Consider the following 20102-nt stretch of genomic DNA (forward strand, 5'->3'; position numbering starts at 1 on the left):
GCCATACACAAAGAGACCATAGGCCAGGGCACAATGATGACCCCTCTTTTAGACAACAAGTTCCACATATTGATAATAGGTAGGCAACAGAAAGCTCAAAAGAGAAGAAAATTCTTTTTAAGCAAGCAGAAAAGAATAATAAAGGAAAAATGTTCTTACCTGTTCTCTGAGTCTTTCCATTTCAATATTCAAACACTGCTTGAAATTAATTAAATATGTCCAAGGGAACTTATATAAAGAGAAGTTTTCACCTTTATTATTGTATGTTATCTTTTGAGGAATTACAGCAAAATATGTCATTCATTGCTATGTTTGTCAATTCTGAAATACCTCATTTGATTATTTTGGGTTAGGATAGATAAACTCACTATGATAACTCTTTAGAAAAATGTTCTCAGCTAATTTTCCACTGCCAGCATGAGTAGTGGGATAGGTGGTGATCTCAAAAATGCACTCAGGTTACTGGCTATATAATAATAAAATAGAACAGGAAATACACAACTTCGAGAAAACTGGTTATAGTTCTCCCCTTTCCCTTTCACTCCTCCATGCCACTGACAACAACAGAAGTGGTCAAAGAAGACGCAGCAAATAGACACAGAGAAAAGACAACCAGGGTGGAGGGGGAGGGGAGAGAAATAAATAAATAAATCTTTAAAAAAAAAAGTACAATTGCATGAGAAAGGTATTATCATGCTTTCTGCTGGAATTTGGTTAAAAGCCTACACCATAACAAATTTTTTTATCTATTTGTTAAAAATTACTTGCAGCACTCCTCCCACAGTGAAATAAGGTAATGATTAAGAACTGCTTTGGAGAATAATGTAGCCTTGAGGATATATTTTGAAATTTGGGGTAAACATTTTAGTCAAACTACTTGCTGCCAAAGGCATGAAGTCTTGGTCACATAGTGGGTTCAGAAATAGTAGCTAACATATAAATCATTTGTATTTTTTTTTTAAAGATTTATTTATTTATTTATTTTTCTCCCCTCCCCCTCACCCTGGTTGTCTGTTCTCTGTGTCTATTTGCTGTGTCTTCTTTGTCCGCTTCTGTTGTTGTCAGCGTCACGGGAATCTGTGTTTCTTTTGGTTGCATCATCTTGTGTCAGCTCTCCGTGTGTGTGGTGCCATTCCTGGGCAGGCTGCACTTTCTTTTGCTGCTGGGCGGCTCTCCTTACGGGGCGCACTCTGCGCATGGGGCTCCCCTACACGGGGGACATCCCTGCATAGCATGGCACTCCTTGCGCGCATCAGCACTGCGCATGGGCCAGGTGCACATGGGTTAAGGAGGCCTGGGGTTTGAACTGCGGACCTCCCATGTGGTAGACGGACGCCCTAACCACTGGGCCAAGTTCACCGCCTCATTTGTATTTTTAAGATCATTTTAGCTATTATTCTGAAGCAGATGGTGGTTGTTGGGTTAAAACAAAACAAAAAAACAAATGCCTTCTGTAAAGAACAAGTTAGATTCTTTTAAGTTTACTTTCAAATTTTGTAAAATCTATTGTGCTTGGTTGGTATACAAAGAAATGAATGTCTCCCAGTTAATCTTAAGAAGGAAATTTTTCTAAGCATTTATAAATTGTATGTGTTCTTAATATATATCCCTTTCTTTTAGTACAATGATTTTATTGAACAGTCCTTTTTGGTTATTGTACTTGGTTTTGCTCTACAGAATCTTTTTTTATAAGTGTCTGACTTTTATATTTTACAGAACTAAAACCAGAGCAGGTGAAGAATATGTCTGCCAGTGAGGTATAATATTTTATGATTATCTTTTCTTTGTTTGGTCCTTTATATTATATCTTTTGTCTATTTCTTCTAGTTTATTATTTGATTGGTAACTAGAAAAATTAGTTTCATTTCAAAATATAGAGTTCCATAAGATTATAGTATCATAAGTTATTTTGTAATGAACAAAAATACTTGTGGTCATTTAATTATTTTGTATCTAATACATTATGTAAATACTATGTAGAAGAAAATTATAGGAAACATGTGAGTTTTATACATTATATAAAGAACCTGTGGTTATAGGTTAACTCCTTTATACTCTATTTTGTTACTTTTTCAATATTGTTTATTTTTTCTCCATAAAAAGTAATACAATTACCATTGTAATGTAATTTACTACATTTACTTACTATGGAAAACCCTAACCATCAAGAATGATGAATCATTTCTTTTGAAAAAAAAATTGCATACAAAACATAAGATTAGATATACAGTATGATTATAATTATGATAATAAACAGTTGAAGAAATCAGACTTGAATTATATTTGTAACTTATATGCTAGAGATCTATTTTTATTGGCCAGGGGTCATCAAATTTTGAGGAGACCTATAAAATGAGTATATTAAAATACAAATTGGCAATCATTTTTCTTTAGGGATCCATGTAAACGTTAGGTTGTCCAGTTCAGGCATCTTGTGCATTATAGTTAAGCAGCTACATTACTTAGAGAGCCCTGATATTTCTTATAACCTATTTTAACAATTCTAGTTTACTTAGAGTGTGCTTGACATGAATGAGACTTAGGAATAGAGAATTCCACATTTCTACTTGGATGCTTACCTACTATTATATGTTACATAAAAAATAAGGGTCCCATATGTGCCACTCCCTCCCCCTCCACACTTTCCCATACCAACAACATCCCATTAGTGTGGTACATTTGTTATAATTGATGAACACATATTGAAACATTGCTACTAACCATGGATTACAGTTTACATCACAGTTTACATAGTCCCACACAGTATTATAGGTTATGACAAAATACACAATTACAGTGCTAATTTCAGGTTCAAATGAAAGGCACAGAAAAGCCATATGTAGAGAACCTATAAATGAGTCTAACTCTGTTACACTGGGGAGCATAAATTCCAAAGTAAGGCCCACTGATAAAGTACCAAATTCCTGAGCTTTCTGCCCTGTTTTATAGTTTCCAGATGTCTCTAGAGCCCTCAGGAGCCCCACTATATGAGGCACTATTTATTGTGGCAGTCAATGAGATCCTGCTGAGACTGCATAAGCATGACCTCTGGAATGACTTCTTGACTCACTTTGAAACCTCTTAGCCATAAAAAGTCATTTGCATTTATCATTCCCCACTTTGGTCAAGGTCTTTTTCCAGGTACGTTGCTAGTTGGCACTTGGTAATAATCCCTTGGTGCTTGGCAGGCTCATCCCTAGCAGTCATGTCCCATGCCTGGAGGGTGGGAAGGTAGTACATTTATATCCTGAGTTTTGCTTAGAGAGAGACCACATTTGAGCAACAAGGAGGCTTTTAGGAGGTACCTCTTAGGCAGTATATAATACTATCCTAAGTTTCAGTTTCACAAGAAAAGGTTCATAGATACAATCATCAATATCAAGGGCCTGGCATAATGATCTGTCTTCCTTCACTAGGCACTGCCCTTGCACTTGGGGAATTCTTGCTGTCCTATTAGAGAATGTAGCAGATCTCCCCAGAATGGGAATTCAGTATTCTTTCAGTTATTGTGTGGATCTCCACCCAATGAGACAATGCCCCATGAACACTTGAAGTATTCATATGCCTCAGAGGTATGCCCCAGGTGTACCCCTTCCCATGCATCCCTCCATCCACACCCTGACCAGTGATCCTCCCCTGCCACTGTTTTGACCCTTCTGTGATCCAAAATCTCTCAAAAATGAAGCCAACAAAATAACCTAATGAAATTAAAGGAAAATGAAAATATAATATTAAAAATAACCAATAAAATACAGATAAAATTAGTGTTTGAAGTACATTTCCTTTTTCTGATTGTAGTTTTTAAATGTTATATACAAGTACTATACAATAAGTGTTCTCAAAGTATCTTGTGGGTTTTTTAATACTTTAGGTACAATAAACCAGCAAAGCCCCATAAATACATTATTTAAATATTTTTGTACTCATAGCATGAACCTAGTAGTATTTTTTATACACAAAAAGTAAGCATTGTACATGAATTATTTCTTTTTTCACACATCACTGCTCTTGCCTTGGACCCAGATAAACTTGATATGTCATGTACTCTGGCCCCCTCAATTCAAGTTGATAAAAGTCCCTTAGAAAGACCATACAAGATAAAGGATATAGTAAAGGCAACAGTCAGCTACAAGAACCAAACCCACCAGTTGGAAATAAATTCTAGGAAGAAGCAGCCTGCAAATTCCCAGTTTATTTAAAAGGTAAAATCCATTTAATTCCAGGTTAGTAAGAATTATTTACACTATCTCAATCTCCAAGGCTGTGACATTTCCTGTGAGAATCCATTGGGAACATCACTTGCACCTATAAATGGAATGCTTTGATATACTTTCATTAATACCATGATTTTATGGAAGCAAGTGGTGGCCACTTAGAAAATAGTAAAAATTCTTTGGAATCTGCCCATTAGGTCATGAGAAAAGAAACCTAATTTCCACCGATGATGGCTCTTTTACTCTGTGTATAAGTATGTTTTTTCCATCCTGAGACTATACACTCAAATTGGAACAACCTTTTTCTTCACGGAACAAAGTGAACCTAAATATAATTCCATTTTATTTGAAGAGTCAAGAAATTTTAAGAACATTTTCATCTTTAAAAACTATTATGGACTCATAACTTTTAAAGTAATTATTTTATATTATCTATTGCCGCATAACAAATTACTCCAAAATTTAGCAGCTTAAAACAGCATGCATTTATTATCTAACAGTTTCTGTCCTAAGGGGAAACATTCCTAAGGATGTCTTATACCTCCATCTTAGTGATGTTACTCCTGTTGATTGACTTACATACTTTGAAAATGATGGAATACATTTATTTTTAGGTGAGGGATTTATAAATTCAAGTAGATATTTTACAGAGTAATAGTGAAATAAATGTACCACAATTAACTAATAATATTTTTAAAAAATATATACTTATTTCCAGGCTCTTGTCCATGGAGTGGGCTAACTTAACACTAGTACTAATAATGAACAAAGTAATATGCATTTCTGCACCAAAAGTCTTAATATTATTCTCCATTAAAATGAACCAGGTTAACTACAGTTGCTGATTCCATGTTTTGGGATAGGAAAATTCAAGTTGTGCCTGGAATAATTAACTTGTAAAAGCAAGGGTGCTTTTCAAAATTCTGAAGTAGTGTTGAAGGACTCAGCCTAATTTAAATGTGACACTATAATCATAAAAATAAATCATGATTGATTTATAGATGTGGTAGATAGCTTCTGACCTGTTTCCTAATGATCTCAACCTTTTGGTATTTATGCCCTTGTGTATTTATTGGTATTAATATTTATACCCTTGAATGTGGGCTGGACAGTAAGCAGGAGGAAGAAACTGACTTCCAGAGTTACTACATCAAAATAATCAAATGCCCAGACAGCAACAGAAGATAACAAGTCATCTGGAAAAAGGGAGACATGGCCTATTCAAGGGTACACATTAAAACAGTAGAGTCAGGGAAGTGGATGTGGCTCATGCGATTGAGCTCCTCCCTACCACATGGGAGTTCCCATGTTCGGTTCCTGATGCCTACTAAAAAAGGAAGACAAGCACACAACAAAAAGAATGAGAGGATAGGGAGAAATAATTAAAACAAACAAACAATAGAGTCAAATTTCCTAAATCAATTAAATAAGCTAAAGTATGGATATAGAAATAAGGGTATCAGGAGGAATGAACAAAAAAGAAGATGAGGGAAGTGGACTTGGCCCAGTGGTTAGGGCGTCTATCTACCACATGGGAGGTCCGCAGTTCAAACCCCAGGCCTCCTTGACCCATGTGGAGCTGGCCCATGCGCAGTGCTGATGTGCACAAAGAGTGCCGTGCCACGCAGGGGTGCCCCCGCGTAGGGGAGCCCCACATGCAAGGAGTGCGCCCCATAAGGAGAGCCACCCAGCACGGAAGAAAGTGCAGCCTGCCCAAGAATGGTGCCACATACACGGAGAGCTGACACAACACGATGACGCAACAAAAAGAAACACAGATTCCCGTGATGCTGACAACAGAAGCGGACAAAAGAAGAACACACAGCAAGTAGACACAGAGAACAGACAACTGGGGTCGGGGGGAAGGGGAGAGAAATTTTTAAAAATTAACAAAAAAAAAGATGAAAGGCTTAAAAAGAAAAATAACTTATGAGAATGAGAAACACAATGGAGATTAGAAATAACACTAGAAGGAGAGAGTATAACTCAGTGTTTGAGTGCCTGCTTCCCATGTATGAAGTCCCAAGTTCACTATCCAGAACCTCCTAAAAAAATAAAAATAAAAAAAAAGGCACACTGGAATCATTCAGCAACAAATGTGAACAGTCAAAAGAAAGAGTCAGCAAATTAGAAGACAAAGAATCCTAGAGTCTGAAGAGCAGATAGAGAAAAGAATGAAAAAAAAATGAGTAGGTCTGTATTAGTCAGCCAAAGGGGTGCTGATGCAAAATACCAGAAATTGGTTGGTTTTTATAAAGGGTATTTATTTGGGGTAGGAGTTTACAGATACCAGGCTGTAAAGTATAAGTTACTCCCCTCACCAAAGTCTATTTTCACGTGTTGGAGCAAGATGGCTGCCAACATCTGTGAGGGTTCAGGCTTCCTGGGTTCCTCTGGGCTCAGCTGCTCTGTTTTCTCCACAAGGTCAACTGTAGACTATTAGGCAAACGGCCCTGGCTCTCTCCCTGGGGTGCCAGCTTAAGACTTCAGCATAGAACTCCAACGTTAAAAAACCCTTTATTCTGTCCTTTACCATGCCTTTTATATGTGAGTCCCCACCCACAAAAATTTGGGGACTCAATGCCCTACAGGCACAAGGAGTTTACATAGTTACTTAATCGAGTAAACCTCTGAATCCAATATAATCTAATATGCCCAAAGGAAAAGATCAGTTTACAAACATAATCCAATATTTTTTTTGGAATTCATCAATAATATCAAATTGCTGCAAGACCCTAAGGGTCTTGTGGGACAACATGAAGCATATCAAGATAACACATTTTAGGAGTCCAAGAAATGAGAATAAGGAAAAAGGGTCAATAAAAATATTTGTGGAAATAATGGCCGAAAGTTTCCCAAATCTGACGAAAGACATGAATATTCATGTCCAAGAAGTTTTAACAGACTCCAGACAGGATAAACCCTAATAGACCTAATCCACATCCTCTCAAATACTTGTGATTTTCCATATTTTTCGGCTTTTTAAAAAAAGACGTACTGGGGATTAAACCCAGGACCTTGTGTGTGTGAAGCAGGTGCTCAACGACTGAGCTGCACACTCTCCCTCTCCCTTTTTAAAAGAATATCCATTTTACTGGGTGTGAAGTGGTGTCTCATGGTTTTGATTTGCATTTCAAAACCAATGCAAATCATTGATGGCTAATGATATTGAGCTAATGATGTCGAGTATCTTTTCATGTGCTTATTGACCATTTATTTCTATATCTTCTTTGGAGAAATGCCTATTCAAGTCTTTTGCCAATTTTAAAAATTGGGTTATTTGTCTTTTTGTTGAATTATAGGATTTCTTTATAAATTCTAGATATCAAACATTATTGAATTTGTAGTTTTCAAGTTTTTCTCCCATTCTGTAGTTTACCTTTTTACATTCATGATGAAATCTTTTGATGCACAAAAGTTTTTTATTTTGATGAACTTTTATTTTTCTGTTTTTTCTTTTGGAGCCTGTGCTTTGGATGTAAAGTCTCAAAAACCATTGCCTAACACATGGTCTAAAAGATGCTTCCCTACACTTTATTCTAGGTGTTTTATAGTCCTGGATCTTAAATTTCAGTCTTTGATCTATTTTGAGTTGAGTTTTTTATATGGTATGAAGCAGGGGTCCATATTCTTTTTTTTTTTTTTTTTGCAAATGGTGATCCAGTTTTCCCAGCACCCTTTCTTTTAGAGACTATTCTTTCCCAAGTGAATGAACATGGCACCTTTGTAAAAACGAATTGACCATACAAAACTCCCCTTTCAAAATTAGAATTATAATATTTACAGATAAAAACTCAGAGAGTTCACAAAAAAAAAGACCTTCCTTATATGATCTACTAAAAGAAGTTCTTCCAGTTTAAAGGAAAAGACAGAAGAGAGCATGCTTGGAATACTGTGAAGAAATGAAGATCATCAATAATGGCAACTAAAAGGGTAAATGCAGAACTTCAATATATAACTCTAATCTTTAATTCCTGTGAGAGTCAGAATACAGTTTAACAGGAAAAAGACATATTTCCTACTAATGGTCACGCAATATATAAAGAGGTAATGTGGGACAAAAACCAATATACAGAGGAGAAACAGCATACTTGTACGCTATTGAAGCTAAGTTATCTTTTCAAATTAGTAGGTTATAGATCTAGGTTGTGGGTAGTACAAACTCCAGGGTAACCACAAAGTATTTAAAAAATATATAGCAAGAGGGGAGCAGATGTGGCTCAAGCAGTTGAGCGCCCACCTCCCACAGGGGAGGTGCCGGGTTTGGTTTCCAGTGCTCCTTAAGAAAACAAGAAAGAAAACAATGAGCAGACAGACAAAAACAAACGAGCAGGAAGTGGATGTGGCTCAAGCAGTTGAGTGCCCGCCTCCCATGTAGGAGTTCCCATGTTCAGTTCCCAGTGCCTCCTAAAGAAAAGACAGTGAGCAGACAAGAAGTAGACAATGAGCAATAAAACAAGGACAAACAAGAGCAAAAACAACAAGGAAACAGATGAAGGAGCCATCTAAGGGGGAGGGAATATGCAGCAAGAGAAATGGATCACACAGATACATCACAAAAGATCAACTATACAAAAAATGAGGCTACAATAAAGGAAAAAAGATTTTAAAAGTATGGAGTTCCAGAAAGATGGTGTGGGAGTAGGTCAACAGGGCTCAACTCTATTACAAAAACAGTGGAGAAATGGCAGGAGCTGTCAAAAGAAGCTACTTGGGGATCTGCAGACCAGAGGAGTGCTGTGAGCATCATCTAGGAGAGAGTAGAGAGAAATAGATTAAAAAGTAGAAATGAAAACCATGAGTTACTTATCCCTGTGGCTGGGAATGGCACCCATCCCCCATCCTTGAGATGAACGGCCTCACTAAAACATGTGGCTGATAGCAGCCAACTGAGAGGGGGAACAAACATCATCTTCTCAGGGAAAAGGGAGAGAGCAGTGGAAGACTGAGTGTGGTTTCTCTTCAGCAAGTTTAAACAGCAGGGTCCCTTTTTGAATCATGGCTTTAACCGACCTAAAAACACCAGCTAGTGGATATTGAAACAGCCACCTCTGTGGAAAGATTTGCCAAAGAGCACTATCTGCTGGCAGGCTGGGAAGGTGAATGAAGAAAAAGACTTTTTGGATTCTCTCATGTCCCTATTCCCAGACCCACTTGGATCTGGTCTGCACTCCATTGGTGGTCCCTGACCCTGTTATGATAACTTAAACAGGGCAATTTTAAAGATTTAGAATAAGTCGAACCAAAAATCAGAAGAGCCATGAAACAAAACCACTAGGCAAGAGAGAGAAATTGATAATCAGAGTAAATTCACCAACATTATCAGATGCTTAGACATCACAAAAAAATACTTAACCATACTAAGAAACAGGAAGATATGGCCTTCCCAAAGGAACAAATTAAAAATTCTGATGATACACAGGATTTAAAACAACTAATCAATGATGTTCACACAAACTTCCTGTCACTTCAAGAGTTGAAGGAAAATATGGCTAAAGAGATAAATGATGTTAAGAAGACCCTGGTTGAGCATAAAGGGGAATTTGAAAGCTGCAAAGAAAAGTAATAGAACTTAAGGGAATGAAAGACACAATGGACAAAATTAAAAATACATTAGAATCCTGCTCAGTACAAGAGAAACTGCATGTTTGGACATTTGGTGTATGTGCTTGGCTGAGGAGTCAGTGGGGCAAAACTACCATCTGTGGTATTATATCTGAGCACGGCTAAGTCAGAATCCTGCACAAGCAGAATAAGGCAGTGCCTCAGAACCTCGGTTGGCCTCAGATAGCTCGTCCCTCACTGGTGGGCTGTCGTGCTGGACATTGTGCTATGCCAGTGGTGGACCAGACAAACCCTGTGTCGAGGAGTAAATTTTATTTATTTTTTAAAGATTATTTTATTTCTCTCCCCTTTCCCCTTCTCTGGGTCTATCTGCTGTGTGTTCTTCTTTGTCCATTCTGTTGTTGTCAGCAGCATGGGAATCTGTGTTTCTTCTTGTTGCCTCATCTTGTTGTGTCAGTTCTCCGTGTGTGCGGTGCCATTTCTGGGCAGGCTGAACTTTCTTTCGCGCTGGGCGCCTCTCCTTCCGGGGCGCGCTCCTTGTGCATGGGGCTCCCCTACGCGGGGGGCACCCCTACATGGCACGACACTCCTTGTATGCATCAGCACTGCGCATGGGCCAGCTCCACACAGGTCAAGGAGGCCCGGGGTTTGAACCACAGACCTCCCATATGGTAGACGGATGCCCTAACCACTGGGCCAAGTCCGCTTCCCGAGGAGTAAATTTTAATAAATGGCAATGAAGGAGCTACTCTGCTATGTGCAGGGGGTGGGCATGGCGCTGCCCTTGTGCTCTTCATCCTTAAAACAATATGTTAGAGAGACACTTAAAAGCAGATTTGAAATGGCAGAGGAGTGAATAAGTGAATTAGAAAGAGCATCTGGACTTGAAAAGATTGAAGAACAGAAAGTGATAAGAATGGAAAAAATTGAACTCGGAATTGAATGACAGACCAAAACGCACAAATGTGTTATTCATATTCCAGAAGGGAAAAGATAATGGAAAAGGGGCAGAAAGAATATCTGAAGAAATAATGGCTGAAAATTTCCCAAACCTTATAAAAGACATAAATATCAATATTCAAGAAGGACAGCTTACTCCAAGCGATATATGTGAATAGCTCTACTCTAAGACAAATGATTCACAATGTCAAATGATAGAGAAAAAGAGAATTCTGAAAGCAGCAAGAGAAAAGCAAGTCATCACATACAAGGAACACTCAATAAAACTAAGTGCCAGAACTCAGAAATTTCCATCAGAAATCATGGAGCTAAGAAGACACGCTATGATATATTAAAGAGACTGAAAGAAAAAAGCTGTCTTCCAAGAATTCCTTATGTGGTAAAACTGTCTTTCCAAAAGGAGGGTGAGGGAGCAGATGTGGCTTAAGCAGTTGAGCACCTGCCTCCCACATGGGAGGTCTTGGGTTTGGTTCCTGGTGCCTCCTAAAGGAAGGAAACAAGCAAAACAATGAGCAAAGAGATGAGGGACCCAACTTGGGAGTCAATGTGCCTCAGTGGTTGAGTGCCAGTGTCCCACATATGAGGTCCCAGCTTCAATCCCCAGTCCTGGTACCTCGAAAAAAAAAATGAGGGTGCGTTTAAAATCTTCACAGATAAACAGAAACAGAGTTTGTCACCAAGACACTAGACATACAAGGAATACTAAAGGAAGTGCTGCAGCCTGAAAGGAAAAGACAGGAGAGAGAGGTTTGGACAAGAGTATAGCAATGAGGATTAAGAGTAAGGGAATGTAAAAGGGTGAAAAGATAGACAATAGTAAGATAAGACAATGGAAAGCCAAAGGATAAAATGGGCGCAATGAATAAAGCCTCTACATTAATAACATTGAATGTTACTGAATTGAACTCTGCAATCAAAAGACACAAATTGACAAAATGGATTAAAAAAATATGAGCCATCTGTATGCTGTTTACAAGAGACTTACTTTCTTAGATGCAAGGACATGGGATGATAGTGAAAGGTTGGAAAAAAGATATTCCACACAAACAGTAACCAAAAAGGAGCTGGGGTAGCTACACTAATATCAGAAGTAGTAGATTTTAAATGAACTGTTATAAGAGATGAAAAAGGTCATTATATAAATAATAGGGGCACTTAAGAAGAAATAACATTAATAAATATTTTTGCATCTATGTTTATTAGGGAGATAGGTCTGTAATTTTCTTGTACTGTCTTTATCTGGCATTGGTATTAGGGTGTTGTTGGCTTCATAAAATGTGTTGGGTAATTTCCCTCCTCTTCAATTTTTTGAAAGAGTTTAAACAGGATTGGTGTTAATTCTTCTCAAAATGCTTGGTAGAATTCACATATGAAGCTGTCTGGTCCTGAAATTTTCGTTTTGGGAGATGTTTGATAACTGATTCAATCTCTTTATAAAATTTAATTGGTTTGTTCAGTTCTTGTATTTCTTGTAGAATCAATATATGTTTTTGCATTTCTAGGAATTTGTCCATTTCATCTAGGTTGTCTAGTTTTTTGGCATACATAAGTTTCTAATAATATCTTCTTTTTTATTTGGTTTAGGAAGTACCAGGGATTGAACCTAGGACCTTGTACTTGTACATAGGAAGCAGGCAATTAACCACTTAAGTTATATCTGCTACCCTATAGTATCCTCTTATGATCCCCTTTCTTCCTTCCTTCCTCCCTCTCTCCCTTTCTTTTCTTTCCCATATAACCCACTCCCCACCCCCCACCACATCATTTTTGTAAATTATATTTTTTTGAAAATATATACATCACAAAAAGAGTTAACTTAAAAAAGTATAAGAGGTTCCCGTATACCCCCCCCATACTAACAACTTCCTCCATAATTGTGGCACACTCATCACACTCAGTGAACACATTTTGGGGCACTACTGCAATACACAGATAATAGTTTACCCTATAGTTCGCACTCTCCCCCAGTACATTCAGTGGGTTATGGCAGGATATATAAAGTCCAGTATCTGACCCTGTCATTTAGGACAACTCAGAATTCCAAAAATGCCCCCATATCACATCTCTCCTACCCTCTCCCTGCCCTCAGCAAGTACTATGGCCACTTTCTCCCCCTCAATGCTAAAATTTCTTCTATTATTTGTCACAATAGTTTTATAGTAGAATATCAGTAAATCTACTCTAGTCCATATTTTATTCCTCCATTCTGTGGACCCTGGGATGGATCATTTTTTATTTCTGTGGGGTCAGTTGTAGCTACCTCACCTTTCATTTCTGATTTTATTTATTTGCATTGTCTCTCTTTATTTCCTTTTAGTCTAGCCAAGGGTTTGTCAATTTTATTGATCTTCTCAAAGAACCAACTTTTGGTTTTGTTGATTTGCTCTATTTTTTTCTCAATTTCATTTATTTCTGCTTTAATCTTTATTATTTCTTTCTTTCTGCTTGCTGTGGGAATGTTTGTTCTTTTTCTAGTTTCTCCGGTTGTTCAGTTAGATCTTTGATTTTAGCTCTTTTTTCTAATGTACAAGTGAGTTTAGGGCTATAAATTTCTCTCTCACCACTGCTTTTGCAGTACCACATAAGTTTTGATAAGTTGTGTTCTTGTTTTCTGTCTTTTCAATATATTTACTGGGGAGCTCAGTGGTTGAGCACCTGCTTCCCATGCTTGAGGTCCTGGGTTCAATTCCTGGTACCTCAAAAAAAAAAAAGATCAATATATTTACTAATTTCACTTATACTTTGTTTTTTTTTTAATTATCTTTTTTAAAGGTAATATATCACACAAAACATTACATTAAAAAACTTAAGGTTCCCATATACCCCACTCCCCACCCTTCCACCCCCACCAATTTTTTTAATTGAAATTTTTTGAAGATACATAGATCACAAAACATGTTACGTTAAAAAAAAATGAGAGGTTTCTATATACCCCCCACACTCCCTAACCCCACTCCTCCCATATCACTTATACTTCCTTCTTTGACCTACTGATTGTTTAGGAATGTATTGTTTAGCCTCCACACATTTGCAAAATTTCCCCTTTCTAGTCCATTATTGATTTCCAGTTTCATTCAATTATGATCCGAACAGGTGCTTTATATAATTTCAATCTTTATTTTTATTGAGACCTACTTTGTGACCTAACACATGGTCTATCCTTGAGAAAGATCCATGGGCATTTGAGAAGAATGTAGAACCCACTGATTTGGGATGCATCATTCTGTATATGTCTGTTCAGTCTAGCTCATTTATCATATTGTTCAAGTTCTCTCTTACCTTGTTGGTTTTCTGTTTATTCATTCTATGTAATGATGTGAGTGCTGTGTTGAAGTCTCCAACTGTTACTGTAGATGTTTCTTTTTCTCACTTCAGTTTTGCCAGAGTTTGCTTCATGTATTTTGGGCACTCTGATTAGGTGCACAGATATTTATGATTGTTATTTCTTGTTGGTGGAGTGTCCTTTTTATTAATATATAATGGACTTTTGTATCTCTTATAAATTTTTTGCACTTAAAAAATCTGTTTTGTCCAATATAAGTATAGCTACCCCTGCTCTTTTTGGGTTACTGTTTGCGTGGAGTATATTTTTCCAACCTTTCACTTTCAGCAGGTCACCTGAGTCACCCTAGACTCACCTGGGTCTAGAGTGAGTCTCTCGTAGATAGCATGTGGATGGCTAATGGTTTTTTTTTTGTTTGTTTGTTTGTTTTCAAAGATTTATTTATTTTATTTAATTCCCCCCCTCCCCCGGTTGTCTGTTCTCTGTGTCTGTTTGCTGTGTCTTGTTTCTTTGTCCGCTTCTGTTGTCGTCAGCAGCACGGGAAGTGTGGGCAGCGCCATTCCTGGGCAGGCTGCACTTTCTTTCGCACAGGGCGGCTCTCCTTAGCAGGGCGCACTCCTTGCGTGTGGGGCTCCCCTACACGGGGGACACCCCTGCGTGGCAGGGCACTCCTTGCGCGTATCAGCACTGCCCATGGGCCAGCTCTACACAGGTCAAGGAGGCCCGGGGTTTGAACCGCGGACCTCCCATGTGGTAGACGGACGCCCTAACCACTGAGCCAAGTCCGTTTCCCGCTAGTGTTTTTTGATCCATTCTGTCAGCCTATATCTTTTGACTGGGGAGTTTAATCCATTTATATTCAATTATATTGTTGTAAATGCCTTATTTACTTCCACCATTTTTTCTCTGGTTTTCATATGTCATATATTTTTGTCTGTCTTTTTACTCTTTTTTTTAATTCTTTTCTGTTATTCTTGCCTTATACACTCGCCTTCAGCCTTTCTCTTCTGTCTTCTATATTTTACAGCCCAAAAGCAAAAGAAAACATTCCCAAAATCATTCAATGAGGCCAATATCACCCTAATACCAAAGCCAAATAAAAGAACATTACAGGGAAGCAGACTTGGCCCAGTGGTTAGGGCATCCATCTCCCACATGGGCCTCCCACATGGGAGGTCCGTGGTTCAAACCCTAGGCCTCCTTGACCTGTGTGGAGCTGGCCCACGTGCAGTGCTGACGCGCCCAAGGAAGGCCGTGCCACGCAGGGGTGTCCCCTGTGTAGGGGAGCCCCATGTGCAAGGCGTGCACCCCGTAAGGAGAGTCACCCAGCGCGAAAGAAAGTTCACCTTGCCCAAGAATGGCAGCGCACACACAGAGAGCTGACAGAACAACAAGATGACGCAACAAAAAGAAACACAGATTCCCATGCCACTGACAACAACAGAAGCGGACAAAGAAGAACACGCAGCAAAATGGACACAGAGAACAGACAACTGGGGAGGGGGTAGAAATAAATAAAATAAATAAATCTTTTAAAAAAAAGAACATTGCAAACCAATTTCTCTTATGAATATGGATGTAAAATCCTCTACAAAATCAAATCCAACAGCACATTAAAAGAATTATGCTGCATGATCAAGTGGGATTTATCCAGGATTGCAAGGGTGGGTCAACATAAGAAATCAATTAATGTAATGCATAGTACATCACTTTTACAAAACGAAGGGAAAAAACACTTGATTGTCTCAATAGACACAGAAAAGGCGATTGACAAAATCCCGCATTCTTTCTTGATAAAAAGCACTTTGTACTGCGGGCCTCGCATGTGGTAGACAGATGCCCTAACCACTGGGCTAAGTCCAGGAATGGTGCCACACACACAGAGAGCTGACACAACAAGATAACGCAACAAAAAGAAACACAGATTCCCATGCCGCTGACAACAACAGAAGCAGACAAAGAAGAAAATGCAGCAAATAGACACAGAGAACAGACAACCGGGGCAGGCAGGCAGGTGGGTGGGCGGGGAGAGAAATAAATAAATAAGTAAATCTTTTTTTAAAAAAGGCACTTTGAAAAATAGGAATAGAGAGAAACTTCCTCAACATGATAAAGGGCATATATGAAAAACTCATTGCTAACAGCATACTCAATTCTGAAAGACTGAAATCTTCCATCTGAGATCTGTAAAAAGACATGGATACCCACTGTCACCATTGTTATTCAACATTGTACTGGAGGTTCTGGCCAGAGCAATTAGGCAAGAAAAAGAAATGAAAGGCTTCCAAGTTGGAAAGGAAAACTAAAGCTTACACTATTTGCAGATGACATGCTCCTATATATAGAAAGTCTCAAAAATCTACAACAAAATTACTAGAACTAATAAATTCTGCGAAGGTTGGGGTACAAGATCAATATGCAAAAATCCGTGGTGTTTCTATACACTAGAAATGAGCAATCTGAGGAGGAAATCAAGAAACTATTCCATATACAATAGCCAGTAAGAGAATCAAATATCCTATAATAAATTTAACCAAGGATATAAGGAATTTAAACACTGAAAACCACAAAACTTAAAGAAATCAAAGATAATCTAAATAAATGGAACGTCAGTCTGTGCTCATGATTAGACTATACATTGTCAAGATGTCAATTCTACCCAAAATGATTTATAGATTCAGGGCAATCCCAATCAAAATTCCAACAGCCTACTTTGCAGAAATGAAAAAACCAACCATCATATTTTTTGGAAAGGTAAGGGGCCTTGAATAGCCAAAACCATCTTGAAAAAAGAAGAACGAACTTGGCAGACTTAAACTTCTTGACTTTTAAACTTATCACAAAGCTACTCTGGTCAAAACATTATGGTCCTTGCACAAGGGTAGATTTGTAGACCAATGAAGTTAACTGAGAAGTCTGAAATACACCCTCACATGTATGGCCAATTGATTTTTTTTTACCTCCCCCCCCTTGACTGTTTGCATACTGTCTGCTCTCTGTGTCCATTTGCTGTGTGTTCTTCTGTGTCTGTATTTATTTATTTTATTTCCCCTCCCCCCTTGCAGCTTGCTTGCTGTCTGCTCTCTCTGTCCATTCACTGCACTCTTCTGTGTTTTGCTTGTCTCCATTTTTTGTTATGTCACCTTGCTGAGTCAACTCTTTGTGGGCACCGGGCGGCATTCCACGGCATCTGCAGGTGAGCCTGCTTTCACAAGGAGGCCCCAGGCCGCAAACCCAGGGCCTCCCATATGGTAGATGGGAGCCCAACTGATTGAGCCACAGCCACTTCCCTGGCCAGTTGATTTTTGATAAGGATGACAAGACCACTCAGATGGGAAAGAATAGTCTCTTCAACAAATGGTGCTGGGAGAACTGGATATCCATATGCATGAGAATGAAGACTGCTATCTTACACCATATTACACAAAATTAACTCAAAATGTACCAAAGACCTAAATATAAGACCAGGACTATAAAACTTCTGGAAGAGTACCTAGGGAATCATCTTCAGGATTTAATGTGAGATAATGATTTCTTAGAAATCCAAAAGCATGGGCAAGAAAAGAAAACATAGATAAATGGAACTTCATTAAAATTAAAAACATTTATAAAGAAATCCTACAAGTCAACAACAAAAAGGCAAACAATCCCATTTTTAAAATGGGCGAAAGAGTTGAAAAGGCATTTCTGCAAGGAAAATATATCCATGGTCAATAAGCACATGAAAAGATGCTCAACATCATTAGTCATCAGGGAAATGTACAAGAAAACCACAACGAGATACCATTTCACACCCACTAGAATGGCTACTATTGAAAACACAGAAAATGGCAAGTGAATGGAGAAATAAACATTCATTGTTGGTAGGAATGTAAAATGGTGCAGCCACTGTAGAAAATAGTTTGGCAATTCCTCAGAAAGTTAAACATAGAATTGTCCTAAGACCTGGCAATCCCACTCTTTGTATACATCCAGAAGTGTTGAAAGAAGGGTTTTGAGCAGAATTTGGCACACTGATGTTCATGGTGGCATTATTCACACTTGCCAAAGTTTAAAGCAACCTAAGTCACCATCAACAGATGAATGGATAAACAAAATGTGGTGTGCACTTACAATGGAATATTATTTGGCTGTAAAAAGGAATTATGTCCTGATACTTGCTACAACATGGATGAACCTTGAATACATCATGTTGAGTGAAACAAGCCAAATGTATCATGTCACTTATATGAAATAAACAGAATGTGCAAATCCATAAAGTCAGAATACTAGAATACAAGTTATCAGTGGCCAGGTGGGCATGGGGAAGAGGAATAAATGTTTAATTGGTATGGTGTTTCTTTTTAGGGTTATGGAAATGTTTTAGCAATGTCTAAACATTGTTATGGAGGCACAGCTCTGTGCATGTAATTGTCAACACTGAATTGTGTATTTGGAAGTGGATACAATGGGAAACTTTAGGTTTTATGTAAAGACCAGAAAAGGAAAAACCCATATTATACAAAGAGTTAACCCTATTGTAAACTATGGGCTATAGTTCATGGATAATTATAATAATGTTTTAGCAACTTTAGCAAATGTTCCACACAAATGCAAAATATTAATTATAGAAAAACTGTGTGTGAGTGGGGGGTTTGAGGGAACTCTAGTTTCTGCATGAAACCTACAACTGCTCTAATTTTTAAAAATAAACAGTAGATAAGTTATACAGTATGTCGGAATGTTGGTAGTGCTAAAGAATGAAAAATAGCGAGCAGAGGGGAGATTGAAAATGCTGGGAATGAGTTGCAGTTTTAAATAGAGTAATCTCAACTGCATTGAGAAATTGTTATTTGAATAAAAATTTCTAGGAGATCTAGGAGTTAGCCAAATTGATATCTGGTGGAAGAGTGCACCTCAGTGGAAACAGTACAAAGTCCCCAAGTCAGAAGACTGCTTGATGTGTTAAAGGACAGCCAGGAAACCAGCTTGTCTGGAACAGAGAGAAGGGAAAAAATTAATAGAAGGCAGGTGCCTGATGAACAGAAGTAAGAAAATAGCAGGGCTGTAGTCAGATCATGAGACCATGTAAGACACTCCTTCTTTTTACTCCTAGGAAATGGGTCCAAGTAAGGGGTTTTAAGGAGAGCAGTGGCATTACCTTACTCATTTTTTACACGATCAGTTTGCTGTACTAAGAGCAACTATTAGGGAGCAAGGGTAGATTATAGGGAGACCATTAGAAGGTGATTCAGTAATCACAGAGATAGATGTTGGTACCATATATATATGTGTGTGTGTGTGTGTGTGTATAAATAACATATATATAAATAATAAAATTAAAACCCAATAAAATTAAAGAATTACAAGAAAATATTATAGTGGTATCTTTTGTGACCATCCTACTAATAATGTATACTTAGATTAGGTTACAAATTATAAAGTGTAGTTAATTTCCTTAATCTATGCTCATGAAATATCAGAGAGGACACATAGATTGGGTTTTATAAGAATAATAAAGTGAAGAATATAGATAAATATCAGTTTTGTCTAAAATTCTCCTTTGCTTATTTTGGTGACAAGCATACATGAGTATTTACTAGTGACAGTTTTTAATATACGTCATTTTTACCATGCTCCATTTTGTGTTTTAAAAATCCTTAGGTAGATAAGGATATTTAACTCAATATTTTATTGTTTTAATCTACATTCCCAAAAGCCAATTTAAAATGTCAGAAAATAAAACCAAATGAAAATAAAGATGCATTATAATTTTAGAAAATTTCAGATACATTCATCCTCCATATTGTGGTCAAAGAGTGATAGTTTCTAAATAGTCCCATGTGTTTCTTGCTAATATCCCTTTTCCTTTCTAATCTATTATGAATTTAGCTAGAGTCTGCTTATGGCAATTGAGACTTAAGAATGCAGAATTCTACCAAACAATTCATAGAAAAAAGATTAGGAGAAAATAAACCAAGAGTGGTTATATATTTGAATGGTAAAAAAGTAATTTTTTTTTCTACTTGTCTTTATTTTGTCAAATTTTCTATAATGAATGTATTTTGTTTTTATAGTGGGAAAAAATTCTGCTTTAAAAT

At 37.6% G+C, this 20102-nt stretch overlaps 1 protein-coding gene across 4 annotated transcripts in view; it reads left to right on the forward strand.

Annotated features, from left to right (window-relative positions):
* SPAST (spastin) overlaps positions 1-20102 on the forward strand; it is an 82850-nt gene that overhangs the window by 59603 nt on the left and 3145 nt on the right. For all 4 annotated transcript variants that reach the window (XM_004480839.5, XM_058278351.2, XM_004480840.5 and 1 more), the window contains one exon: positions 1717-1757. In XM_004480839.5, the coding sequence (XP_004480896.2) occupies positions 1717-1757 (41 nt within the window). The remainder of the gene's footprint in view (positions 1-1716; positions 1758-20102) is intronic.

Source organism: Dasypus novemcinctus, chromosome 17 (genome assembly GCF_030445035.2).
Source record: "Dasypus novemcinctus isolate mDasNov1 chromosome 17, mDasNov1.1.hap2, whole genome shotgun sequence".
Classification (NCBI taxonomy): domain Eukaryota; kingdom Metazoa; phylum Chordata; class Mammalia; order Cingulata; family Dasypodidae; genus Dasypus; species Dasypus novemcinctus.